This window comes from Amphiprion ocellaris, chromosome 2, assembly GCF_022539595.1.
Source record: "Amphiprion ocellaris isolate individual 3 ecotype Okinawa chromosome 2, ASM2253959v1, whole genome shotgun sequence".
Lineage (NCBI taxonomy): Eukaryota > Metazoa > Chordata > Actinopteri > Pomacentridae > Amphiprion > Amphiprion ocellaris.
In genome coordinates, this window is record NC_072767.1 from 2,825,201 (window position 1) to 2,838,307 (window position 13,107).

At 37.8% G+C, this 13,107-nt stretch overlaps 2 protein-coding genes across 2 annotated transcripts; both read right to left on the reverse strand.

Moving 5' to 3' along the window:
* Nucleotides 1-647: 647 nt before the first annotated feature.
* On the reverse strand, nucleotides 648-9,348 carry LOC111584312 (uncharacterized). The gene is made up of 14 exons (XM_055016903.1): nucleotides 9,142-9,348; nucleotides 8,111-8,306; nucleotides 7,866-8,014; nucleotides 7,681-7,772; nucleotides 7,187-7,535; nucleotides 7,027-7,080; nucleotides 6,866-6,922; nucleotides 6,501-6,584; nucleotides 6,324-6,409; nucleotides 6,177-6,235; nucleotides 3,933-4,091; nucleotides 3,770-3,832; nucleotides 1,564-1,694; nucleotides 648-1,418 (listed from the first exon to the last, which is right to left on the reverse strand). Exons 1-14 carry the CDS (start codon nucleotides 9,184-9,186, stop codon nucleotides 1,311-1,313), a joined length of 1,632 nt encoding a protein of 543 aa, XP_054872878.1. The 5' UTR covers nucleotides 9,187-9,348; the 3' UTR covers nucleotides 648-1,310.
* Nucleotides 9,349-10,594: 1,246 nt separating this feature from the next.
* Nucleotides 10,595-12,759, reverse strand: xcr1a.1 (chemokine (C motif) receptor 1a, duplicate 1). The gene is made up of 2 exons (XM_023293443.3): nucleotides 12,644-12,759; nucleotides 10,595-12,534 (listed from the first exon to the last, which is right to left on the reverse strand). The coding sequence occupies exon 2, from the start codon at nucleotides 12,515-12,517 to the stop codon at nucleotides 11,492-11,494; it is 1,026 nt and encodes a 341-aa protein (XP_023149211.1). The 5' UTR covers nucleotides 12,518-12,534; nucleotides 12,644-12,759; the 3' UTR covers nucleotides 10,595-11,491.
* Nucleotides 12,760-13,107: the final 348 nt, after the last annotated feature.

Genomic DNA, 13,107 nt, shown 5'->3' on the forward strand with positions numbered 1-13,107 from the left:
CACACACACACACACACACACACACACCTCATCTCTAATCAAAGAATATTTGATCGATTAGTCATGATTAGAAATATGTTTTTTTAAAACATTCAAAGATGCTTTACAAAGTACAAAATCTAACATTTGGAGAGTATATTCACATTTCTCTGTCTCATATAGCCAAGAATATTTCTTTTTTGTTTGTGATATGCTGATAAAAGACAGAAAGGTTATTCAGATTTTCAAAACAACTTCCAACTGTGCAAGAAGATAGAATTTCAATCATTCACGTGGCAGTTCCAAAGAAGGAGGTGTGACTCACTTCTTCAGAAATCTGACTATTTATAGAGCAAAGAGGTGTTTAAAGGTAAGCTTCATGCATACAGACATATACTGTTCATCCTCTTTACACAAGGTAAATTACAATCACAACATTTAAAACTGACTTTTGTTTGTTTACCAGCATGAAAATAAAAAAAAAACTTGCTGCAGCTTCATCAGTGTTGTGAAAACAACAAGGAAGTTAGAGCAAGTGGAATTATTTTCAAAGGCAGTGAGTCAGCAATCAGGTGAGTCATTGACATAGATGAGATTGCTGATTTCCAAAGAAAGAAAAGGTATTTTTTAAAACCTCCCTTGTTAAACACAATAACATGCCTAAGGGAGACAGTAGAGACTTTGTATTTTGAAGTTGTGGGATTTGATATTAATGTTTACATAGAAAATTGTGACATACACATTAACAATGCAGTTAATAATTTACACGAATATAAAAGTTAAAAGGGAAGTTTGATACAAAAACACAGCAGCAGATACAAACTGTTGTATTATCGTGGGAACTTGTAGGCATTGTAACCACAGACTTTACGACATATTATGATAGTTCTAGTTCGCTGATTTAGCGTCACCGTTACATAAAAGAGGGAAATTTCCATTATGAGCAAGTGCTCCACATTTGGCCTCCTCTTTTATACCATGCATATAATTTGCTTTTCATTGCAGAAGCACTTATCCTTGCAATGGGCACAATCACATGCTTAAAACACTCCTGACCTCAATTATTATACTTCCTTGAAAAATGACAAACCAACCATGTGAAATGCCACCACAGAATCAGTCTATTGTACAATCTGTTGCACTGGTATGATGTGCAATGAATGAAATGGTTATTTTGACATTCTAGTATTTACAGCAGGCGAGGCAACACAGTATCAACATACATTGTTCATAAAGAACTTAAAAATGTGCAACATAAACATAAATAAAACATGTAAAACAGCGCATTGTGCGTGCAGTGCATCTTCATAGGCCTGTATTGGTGAACAGGCCTAGTTTTTCTGACTCCCAAAAATGCCGACAATAACAGCTACAGCAAGAGACGTGGTTCCAATGATGAAGAGAACCGAGACAATCACCTGAACTGCAGAGTGATTCTTCTGAAATTCAGAGGTGAAGTGGGGAAAAACAGACATAAACTTCCATTATTACTCTGCAGAATACTTTGTTATGGCTGAAATGGAAATGGACAACGGAAAACATTGATAAATATATTATATTGTCATGATGTGTGTAAGTTCTCACCTTTTGTTTTTGTTGGCTGTGGTTTTGTTGGCTACGATTTTGTTGGCAACTATTTAATCCTCGTGTTGTCTTCAGATCCTGTGCACTCCCCTTGTCTTCAGGGTGAAAAGTGACCCGCCTCCAGTGAACCTCTAAAATAAAGCAGCTTAATTGAATTTTCAACAAAAAAAATCTATTTTACGTGAAGAAACAACCTGTCATGCATCACACACTTTGTGAATGTCTGGGTTTTTCCTCTTCAGAGGGCAGAAAGACTGTATTTCATCAGTGGACACCATTCGTTTTTAATACATCACACACGTTAGAACTGTTTTCTTTACTAAAGTAGAGGTTTATTATCACTATTATTGCTGCTAAATGGACTGCATAGGTGTAAACATTATTTGTTTAGCAAGAGATAGTACATATATATCCTAAGAAAGTACCAGAAATGTGCAGAAAGTAGCTTGAAATGCATTTTTGAAGGGAAACTACAGTGTACTGTATACTGCACAATGGAATGGAAAACTACAAAACTCAACTACAAAATATGAGCCTTCTGACATCTTTTGAATCATTGTTTCCACCTACAAGGTGTATAACATACAACAATATTAAGAATAAAATAAAACAATAGATGCAAAACAAAAATATGAAGAACATATTAAACTCTAAATAGCATATGTCAGGCAGTATGCAGTGTGTGTGCATTGATTCTCTCATGTTCAGCACACAGTATTTGTTTTCCAGTCCTTCTAGTTACTCCTGGATGTCTGAAAAAAATCTGATCTATGACCTGCTGGGTACTGAAAACTGAAAACGGCACTCATGGCTTCAGCAAAGAGAGAAGTGCTGGTGCTGTCATCTGCTGCACCTTTCTAGCCTCTGAACACATTCCCCCTTAGTAAACGATGCTTTCAGGAAATGTTTCATTTGTTTGAACTTGTTAAAATGTGAGATTTGTTGTGGATGGGTGATGTGGCACCTGCACGGAAAGTTGTACTTTATCTGAGATCAATCAGTAGCACACTCAACCTCAGTTTCATTGTGTGTGTGTGTGTGTGTGTGTGTGTGTGTGTGTGTGTGTGTGTGTGTGTGTGTGTGTGTGTGTGTGTGTGTGCGTATGTGCGCGTGCATATTTTGTGTGTGAACTTGAATTGTGTGGGGTCGTGGATGGTCAACGATGCACCTGCACGTAGTTTATCTGAGATCAATCAGTAGCGTGCACAGTCAAATTTCTTCTTTGTGTGTGTGTGTGTGTGTGTGTGTGTGTGTGTGTGTGTGCAGATATGCGTGTGCATGTGTGTGTCTGTGTGTTGTTGTGGTTTTAGCGGTGTGTGTGATGTGGATGTGTGTTTTAGTCCCATATGTCTGTGATTTTTAACTACCGGGTCAAAAATGACCCGAACACAATCTTTGTACACTGTTGATGTACAGCTTTGGTGAAAATATAAACAAAAACAATGTTTCACTTTTTCTAATGTTGGGGTCATTTTAGGAAAAGTCGTCGAAATTCAAGTTGAAAAAAGATCAAAGATCATTTAGGGGTGTTAGAAAGCCCTCATATTTCGATTGGAATATTGTCTGGGTTGTGTTATATATGTGCATTTCCTCCTTTGATGAGTTAATCGATTTTTAATGTAGTGTTTTTTTTCTCTGTAGCTGCACAGTTTGTTGACTAGTTTCTCTCGTGCACATGTTCGGACTGAATGCATGTTGCTTTACTTGCTGTGTGTAAATGACCAAAGGTGAGTGGTCTTGTGTTCCCCCAGTGTAGACCGTGATTATGTACTGTTCACTGTTACCTGTTGATCTTTATTGATACTTCATGTGACAGACATTAGCTCAGCTATTAGCCTATCAGGTTGTCGATTGTCAGCGCTTGTCTGGCTGCGTTGCTAATGTTATGTGAGTTCATGTGATTGAAACGCTAAGCCAGACACAATATTTTGCAGTTTATGTGCATTTTAAGTTATTTCTTAGTATAATTATTATTATTGTGGCTGTACTTATGGCAAATGTGTCACTGATTTATTATTCCTGTTTGTTTGTAATATTTCAGAACCACAGCTACCACAGCTATCACAGCATAGCTATCTGTCACACCTGTCTATAGCACAACAGCCTTTTGAGTTATCCAGCAATAAATACCATTAACCTGGAAAGTCTTGCTGCCTGTTCTGTAACTGGAACACCTCATACCTTGTACCACTCTGAAACCACCCACCTGGAGACCCTCTCTCCTTTTTCAGGGGGTTTTCTGTGCTGTTAAACATGAAGGTTAAGGACCCTGTAGAAGAAAATTACATATATTACTTTGATCTTCAAAAAAAGCAATCATGTACAGTATAGTGTCATACTTCATTAGTGCACTGCTACATGTAGGTTACCTTTTTCATTTGCTTCCTCTATTTTCTGAGTGCTGAATCCCAAAATCCAAACTGCAGTCAAGAAAATCCATACGGTGAGCACAATCAACACTTTCAGAGGCCAAGAATCTCTCCAGGTCTTTCCACAGTTAATGGAAACACTGACATAGAGGATGGCAACTGAGTGTAGAACAAATTAATATCAGTAAAATTGAAACAGGAGTTGGTGCAAGATGTGAAATAAGTCTGTTGTTCTGGGGAAATGTGCTGCATACGTTTGCATTCTTGCCCATAGTTCGATGTTTAGACATTCACCATATCTCTCATATCTGCTCAGCAGCAACTACAGCCAGCAGCAGGAAATTTTAAAAAAAAAAACAACTAAAGGATGGATCTGTTTTATTAGCACATTTGCAGTGAACTCATCATGGGTATAAAACTGTGAAGCAAAAACATCAAGTAGCATTTTTACATCGAGTTGTGCTAGAATATTTCTTGGAACAAACACGTTTCTCTTCCGATAATGTTCTGAGAAAATTCTGCAAAGTTCTACTAATATTTTCAATGGGAAATTTGCTTGTACTTTATAGTGAAGGTGGGATCACAAAAGACGTTCTAAAAATGTGTGGTGATGATGTTTTTAGACCGTTTTGCCCTAACGTTCTTGAAACTGAGAACTTTCTTCCTTTGCTATCACATAACATTGAGAAACATTGTGGAAATGTTTTATAGATTCTATAATGTGTTCCCTCAGCAACATTTCCAAAACATCCCCAGAACATTGCAGGTTGAACGTTCCATCTGTGTTACTATATCACAGTACAGGAACGTCTTATATAGAACGTTCTGTCATCTGAGGCCTTGATAACATCTTGAAAACATTTCCTGAAGATGAATTTGAGTTCTTTCTTTGTTTCTGTAGAGCACTGTGAAAACATTTTATAGAGAAATAACATCTTGAAAATGTTCTCTGAATGTTGCATTGAGAGCCTTCCACCTTTGTTATCATGGTGGAATTGTTTCAGAGAAAATATTCTATATTGTGTTCTCGCAACAAAAAGGCAACGTTATAAAACGTTCTGTATGAAAATCATTATGTCATCTGAGGACTCAGGGACATTTGGAAAATATTTTTTTAATGTTGGGTTAAGAATGTTCTTCCTTTGTTATTATCGAACATTATGAGAATGTTTTATAGAAAAATGTTCTATTACATGTTCTGCTAAACATCCTCAGAACTTTAAAGCCAGAGAATTCCATGTTTTGATTATATCACAGTCAAGGAACGTCTTATAAAGAACGTCTGTCATCTGAGGTCTAGATAATGCCTTGAAAACATTCTCTGAATGTTGTTTTGAGAACATTCTTCCTTAGTTGTCATTCTGAAAACCATTTATAGAAGAATGTTTAATGACATTGCCTCAACAAAAAGTCAAAATGTTCCACCTTTAATATATAGTCAATAAAATGTCATAAAATGTTCTGTTTTTATGATGTTAACATTAAAAATGAACGTTATTGAATATTACTTTGAAGACATTTGTCCTTTTTTAAAACATAGAACCCCGTGAGAGTGTTTTGTAGAAGAACATTCTATAATATCCTTGGAACACTACAACCAGAATGCTCCACCTTTGTCAATATATTTCATTAAAGGAACATTTGAGGCCTTGAGGACATATGGGAATATTTTTTGAATGTTACTTTGAAAACGTTTTTCCCTTGTTATCGTAGAATATACTTTATGTAACACATCCTCTCTGAAAAATGATCAGATAGCTCAACTGTTTGAGTGGGTGACCCATGTACACAGTTTCCTGGGTTCGATTCCAGCTCACAGCCTTTTACTGCATGTCTTCTCCCTGCTTTCCTGTCTGCCTCTCAACTGTACCTATCAAATAAAGCTAACAAAAGGCCAAAACAAATAACTTGAAAAAAAAAGGAAAATGATCAGAACTCGTAAGTAATGTTAGCTAATCTTGTGGGAACGTTTAGAGAGCATTAGAGGAAGTGATCAATGGAAAATAGTCGAAACTCTGACTAATTATCAGCTGATCATTCATTTTCCGTGAATCACTCTGAGCTGCAGTAACCTGTTTTTCTAGTCTTTGTGCCAAATTAAACTAACCAGCAGCTGTTTGTAGATATTTAACACCAGTCTTCTTCTCAAACTCTACTCTGGAAGTACATAAGAAAATCTCACAAAAGGCTCATTGTTTTGCAGCGTGAAACAAATGCACAGAAGTATCAGATGACTTTTCTTACGTGTGAAGCTCTGGTGGACAACAAAACACACTTTCCCAGCAAGGATACCGCTTTGTTCCCTTGATCAGAGCAAAAGAGCAAAGAGTTTTGAATAATGTCAAGGCCAAATAAAAATCCTTTGTCACAGAAAGCTGGAGATGCACTTACAGTTTACGTCTGACTGTCAGAGACCAGATCACCTGCTCTGTGAAATTTATCACTATCACCACACACACAAGACCAACGAGAATCTCCTAAACACACACATGTACACGTGTATTAAATAGAGCCTTTAACACAGAAATGTGATGGAGCCATAGACGTGTTGTACACATTTTTACTCACATTACAGGAAGATTCTACACCAAACAAGATCAACGACGCGATCTCGACTCCAAGACAAAGTATGCTCAGCGCTGTCTTTGACGCCTGCAAAAAAAACCCCAAAACACTCAGTATCATCTCAAAAAGGCAGAATAAATCAGTAATATTTAATGATTTTAAAGGCATTTATGGTCTATGCTGTTTCTGATGGGTATTTGTAAAAATGAAAATGAATTAAAAACATACATTTATGCTGTGAAAAAACAAAACAATTTATGTTCAAATAATTAAAGCTAAAAACTGTATTTTTTTCCTTTATTTTTCAATGCAGGATGCTGAGATCTAGAAACAGCTACTATGACAACAAAAGACCCTCAGATTATTACCTCACTGAGACGACGGGTCCCCTTTGCCATTACGACTGGGAATATGTTTGGCATTTCCTAATGAGAGATGAGAAAGCAATTCACTTTTTTTGCAGAATATTGTTGGTGTAACTACACAGCATTTAGTGGTGTATGTCAGTGTCATTAAATGAACTACATACCATTTTTACTCCCTCCAAAATGAGGTCCACACACATCAGCGCAGTACCTACTTGCTGATAATAAATCAGAGACCAACCATGAGCGGTTGTGTAAATAAAAGTATTGACATTCATATATTTATGAATCAGTTTCTTAATGATGTCTGAAAATCAAATCCACCTTTCTGATCGATCGAGGACAAGGCGTTGGAGTATCTGTAGTGTTTGGTGCTGAGGTATTTTTTGGAGGACAGACACCACCAAACCCAGGAGGAGAAACACAATCTCCAGTTGTCCGTGCTGGAGCTTGTGTTGATACTGGAGTAATTGTTGTAGTACTTGGTGCTGGAGTAATTGTTGTAGTACTTGGTGCTGGAGTAATTGTTGTAGTACTTGGTGCTGGAGTAATTGTTGTAGTACTTGGTGCTGGAGTAATTGTTGTAGTACTTGGTGCTGGAGTGGTTGTGGATAAATTGAAAGTCGACGTCACATTCTCCCAGAATACTGCAAACTTCTCAACAAATGTGGCTCTGAAACATGTCAGACATAAAAGGACACTGATGTAAATCATGTTGCTTCTGCATTTGCATTGAAAAAAGACATAAATTCACCACAGGTCAGTTTTGTTCTTGCATTCGAATGCCAGTCAAAGTACACAAATAGTGTAAAAGTAACCTGAAGACGATATCTTGATTTATTTGTGGTGCGGTCCAGTTGACTCGGAACAAACTCTTCCTTTGATTGTTGCGTTGACTAACAGCTGAATCCTGGGAGCGACAAAAATCAAGCAAGCATAACACCCATGAGAAAGTCTTGTGATTATATTGATTCTGTAAGAATGAAAGTGGATGATTACTAACCGCTAAACCATTGCATGTCAAGAGTCGAGTCGTGGTATTGTTAAGTGAGATGAAAGCTCCAACCAGTGGGCTGCTGTCGGCTGGAGCTGCCTCTCTAGCCTCCATCATAAATCCTCTAAACTCCGTGGACCCGGTGCTCCTGAGGACAACTGCAGAATAGTTTGAGGATTTGTCAGAGCAAAGGTTTAGTGCTGTTCATGTAACAGACACTGTTGTAAACAAGCCTCCAGAAAAAGTCTCTGTACCTGTAATGGGATCTCCAGGGTTTCTGCTCTCAAAATCCACCATAAAGGGGGCTGCAGAGGTCTGAGCAGAGAAATTGGTCCCATTTCCTACTGGATGCTGAGGTGACAGCGAATTACATGACTGTAAGAAGATTCCACTTGAAAAGCCTTGCACTTTTGTGATGATGTCGAGGCCGATCAGAATCCACATCCACATCTGTAAAATAAAAATCATGTTGACAGCCAGTTGATCCATTGGTGTAGGCATCTGTTCAGTTCCTAACAGCAAGTATTAACATATACATTTTTACAGCAGCAATCAACATATGTATAATAGCAATAATAATAATAATAATAATAATAATAATAATAATAAGTGTATTGAAAAATGAAACAGAATAAAATCAGTATTAATACACTGTTGACAAAAGCAACATAAAGTGACTTGTAAAATAAATGTAAAAGTGCAAAATGCAGCAGTGCAAAAATTGCTGTGCAGATTTTATTGTGGTCTAAATAGATAGATAGATAGACAGATAGATAGATGATGGATGGATGGATGGATGATGGATGGAAGGATGGATGGATGGATGGATGGATGGATGGATGGATGGATGGATGGATGGATGATGGATGGATGGATGGATGGATGGATGGATGGATGGATGGATGGATGGATGGATGGATGGATGGATGGATGGATGAGCGGTGGGTGTGTTTCCCAATTTCTGAGCAATGCAGGATGACAGCAGAGCCACAATTTGCACCAACCAAAATGGATGTAAACACACTTAGATTAAAGTAGCTTTTTAACCTTACAGATATTCCTTTTGAATGCAATTGCAGTTTTGTCAGAGTAAAGAGCCTGCACACTCCCAGAATCACTTGAAAAATTAACACTGTCTGGAATATTATTCTGGAAAACCGAAATAGATTACACAGTATTGGGCCTGTAAAACTAAATTGCAAACATTTTCAGAGATCTCTCAAAGTGCTTTGAGACCTCCGTGGCAAATATTACACATAAAATGACAAAAGAAAATTTCTCTTACTTCAAATGAAAGTATTTGTATGCTGCTGCCCATATCCTGGAACATTGAGTCTAGGTGCCAAACTACAACCTGAGACGCTCAGTGGGACACGGAAACTGCGTTTTTCTCAAATTCCTTTTAAACAATGAAACCTAATTCTTAAAAGAAAGGAATCCACCACACACGGCAGTTAGGTGCTTGGTAGAGAGCAGCGTAACCGTTGTCTGATTCAGGAAGTGACAGGAATGTGTCAAAATACAGCAGAACCCTCCCCTCCCACAGCCTAATAAACAATTCCTCTGAAGTGCTGATAAGATATGTTGTTTTTTTTTCAAGAAGAGCACATAGAAGTTACATAAGTTTTTCTTGAAGACTCCCAAAGGAAATGTGACCTTTGGTTGTCTGTAAAGTGTGTCTGCATCAAAATCAATCAATTACTGTTATATTAAGAGTTTCACTTACTTTTAGCACAGTTATTCATACAAACCAAACCAAACCAGGTTTATGAGCTACAACAGACTCCAAGAGTCCACAGTCCATATAATGTGTCATTATACAAACGACGTTCACTGTGTCAGGAATATATGACTCTGTGAAAAAATTGTTTTCATGTTGATATTAACCCACACCCATAATGACAGCAGTTGAAGATTCAAGAAAATCAGTTCCTCATATGAATAACATTTAAATCAATCCATAAAGACGGAGAAAACAAATCATTTTCTTCTTAACTTGAAGGTTAATATCAAATATGAACTATGTGTAGGATCTCAAACTACCTTCACATTGTGCTAGATTTAATCTTTTACACTGTACATGTGAAGGCATTGCTGCTTTTATTTTGTAGGAAAACATTAGAACAAGTAGATCAACGACGTCAGAAAAGATAAGACCAGGCCAGACAAAACAAGACTAGACAAGATCAACTTTACTGATTGGCAGAAGGGGGAAATTTGCACATTACAGAAGCTAGATACAGATGAGTCATCGAAGAAGTGATGACAATAGTCCAACAAGACTGAAAATATATTCAAGGTACAATGAAGATAGTGTATAAGGCATGATGAATTTACATATGAATATGTACACATATGACATGATGAAACGTGACCGTATCAGTGTGGTCTGCTTTGGTTGGTTTGAAAGTTTTCACTTCTAAGCCAAACGTGTGCATATTAATGATCAGTCTGCTCACAGGGGGCAGTCTAACTCCTGTGTTGAGAGTTTGTCCAGCTTTATGGTAAATCTGAATGTTGGAATACAATACTCTGAGCCGCCTGAAGATGGTTCATTGCAGCACACAGATGAACGGGTCTGAAGATACAAAGAATGCACTGCATATAAATTTTTATTTTTTTTTTGCAATTTTTATGTGACCTTAAGTTCAATTTTTTTAAGCTGTGTAAGTTTCCACCATTAAAAAAATGTTTAATCTAGCAAAATTTTGCACAGAAAAAGAGATGTTATATGAAAGTGTGTTTTGTTTTGTCGTTGTTTCTCTGATGTCCGTGATGTGCAGGTGGAGAAGAAACGCCCGTTGACACTGACTTTCTTAATAAGAACTTTATTAAAAGAAAGAACAGTATCATACAGACAGAAGTTGTCTGGAAGGATGTCGCCCAATGATCCTCCTCGAACAAAGACCAACGGTCAGTTTTTATACCTTCTGAAAACGTATAGAATTACAGCATCTGGTTTACATCCCCACTAAAGAATGATAACTCCTCAGACAAGACTCCCCTTCTGTGCATTCCTAAGGATTACAAATCAGCAATAGGTTAACAGTGGACTCCAAGGTCAACATAACATAGGATTTCTGGAGCCGAAAAGACATTCCTCAATACTCACTACCTCCTGCTAGTTAAAGGTTCACTTTATGGTCAACAACTATCAGAACTCATATCAGATCAGATACTTCAGTTTCTCAGTAATAAGTGCATGCATTAGAGATTGTAAGGTCATCTGTACCTTTTTGGATAAAGTGTTGGTAAATAGTTCTTCTATACAGTAAAACATTGTTTGAAATCTGCAGAAAATATCAATGCAGTAGTACAAAAATAAGACAAAATCCAATAAAGATTTGACAACATTTGCTTTGCTTCCATTGTGACTGTTTATTTTGCATGATCTTCTGCTAGTAAATAAATCAATATAATAATTCAAGTCATATGTCTGACATGACTGATATATAATAACACAGATTTACCATGAGCACATGCAGGAATGAACAGCAGAAGTCAGATCTGAAAACTGAGCGTAGCTTGCAACAAACTCTTTTCTTTGTTGGAATTTAATGGATTATACCAAATGCAAGCTGGACTTATTTACCACAGTACATGCAAAAGTATATACATATATTTGAAGTGAGCAGCTAGTACATTGATCCCTGTGAGACAAAGTTTTGCAGTCTAACCTGCTGCTCCTCGACTGGACTTGGACTGGACTGGGCTCTGAACAGTTGACGCAGCATTGACTTCAAGTGGCTCCTGAACTTCACACCAACAAATGCGTAAAAAACAGGGTTCAGGCAGCAGTGAGAGAAAGCAATGAGCCGGCACACATAGAACGCATAGTCAAGCCTGATACTTGCATCGCACTCAACAAAAGGTGGAATTAATCTGTCATCCAGAACCTTCAGAAAGATGACCACGTTGTAAGGCACCCAACCCATGAAGAACACAGCCACGATGCAGAACACTAGCTTCACTGCCCGGTTCTTGGTGTGAGACCTCGCTCCAGTGATCCTCCTCAGTATTCTAATGTAGCAGAAAGCCATCACCACGAAAGCAACCATGAAGAAGACATTCTGTTGGAGGATACTAACGGTTCTCCACTGTATAGAACTGTATTCGCAGCCAATGGAGTCTTGATCCTTGTGGTGGACCGTGATGAGGGAGCTGTAGAGCAGGGAGGGCATCGCTGCTCCAATGCTGATTACCCACATCAGGAAGGACACAAAAACCCCAGTGCTGCGTTTCTGTGTGCGCAGGTCAGAGAGAGGATGGACCACGGCCACGTACCTGTGGATGGTCATGATGGTGAGGAAGAGGACGCTGCTGTAAAACCCGGTGAAAAACACAAAAGTCACAATTTTGCAGAAGGCCTCTGGAAACAACCATCCCCAGATGTGGTAAATGGCCCAGAAGGGGAGCCCGGTGGTGAAGACGATATCAGAGATGGCGAGGTTGAGGATGAAAATGTTGGTGAGAGATTTGAGGTTTTCATACAACCCCAGGATTACAAGGACAAGGATGTTTCCCGTCAGGCTCAGTGTGATCACTATGGAAAAGAAGAGGGGGATGGCAATAGATCCAAATTTGACCACTTCGCCCTTTTCACAGATTTGATCATCAAAGTCATTATAGTCATCCAGGCTGTCATTGAAGGAGTCATTCATTGCTGTGAAGGTGGAATCTAGAAAAGGAAAGTAGGATTAGTCGGTGAATTTACTGACACCTGATCTAATTTCATGAGTGCATAACAGGATTGTAAAAAAAAAAAAAAAAAGAAAAGAGTGACCTACCGTGTGCTTGATGGGAAGGCTGACAATGTTGTTGGCAGTGATGCCTTGCTCCTACTTAAAAGGAAGCTGTAAGGCTGTGTTTATTGATATATCACAGGACGGTTTTCGTTCCTAGTTCTGTGCTGTCGCCACACCTGTTTAACTACACACCCACCCACCGCTCAATTATCGAGCCCAACCCAGGGAAATTCTGAAAAATTTATTAAAACTATATGTTTTTAATTTTAATAAAAAAAATAAGTCAACATACATATTTTTTCTTTCAAATAGTGTCACAATATTTGTAGCTTATTTAAACACAAAAGAAACACAAAATCTTTATAGTCACACACTGTAAAAGAAAAAATTATTTGAAAATATTCATTTTTTATGTGTACATCATTAGCCTGTTTTGCAATCAACTTGTAAATTAATACTTATTAAATAGCATCTGTAGTTTCAAAAGACAGAAGTTTGGTAAAATG

Bases quoted from the DNA above. Each gene is read 5' to 3' on its own strand.
- LOC111584312 (XM_055016903.1), bottom strand. From the start codon at position 9,186: ATGTTCCAGGATATGGGCAGCAGCATACAAATACTTTCATTTGAA. The intron at 6,923-7,026 runs GTATGTAGTTCA...ATCTCTCATTAG, and splicing joins TTTTGGAGGGAGTAAAAATG to GAAATGCCAAACATATTCCC. The intron at 6,236-6,323 runs GTAAGTGCATCT...GCTCTGATCAAG, and splicing joins CTGACAGTCAGACGTAAACT to GGAACAAAGCGGTATCCTTG.
- xcr1a.1 (XM_023293443.3), bottom strand. From the start codon at position 12,517: ATGAATGACTCCTTCAATGACAGCCTGGATGACTATAATGACTTTGAT.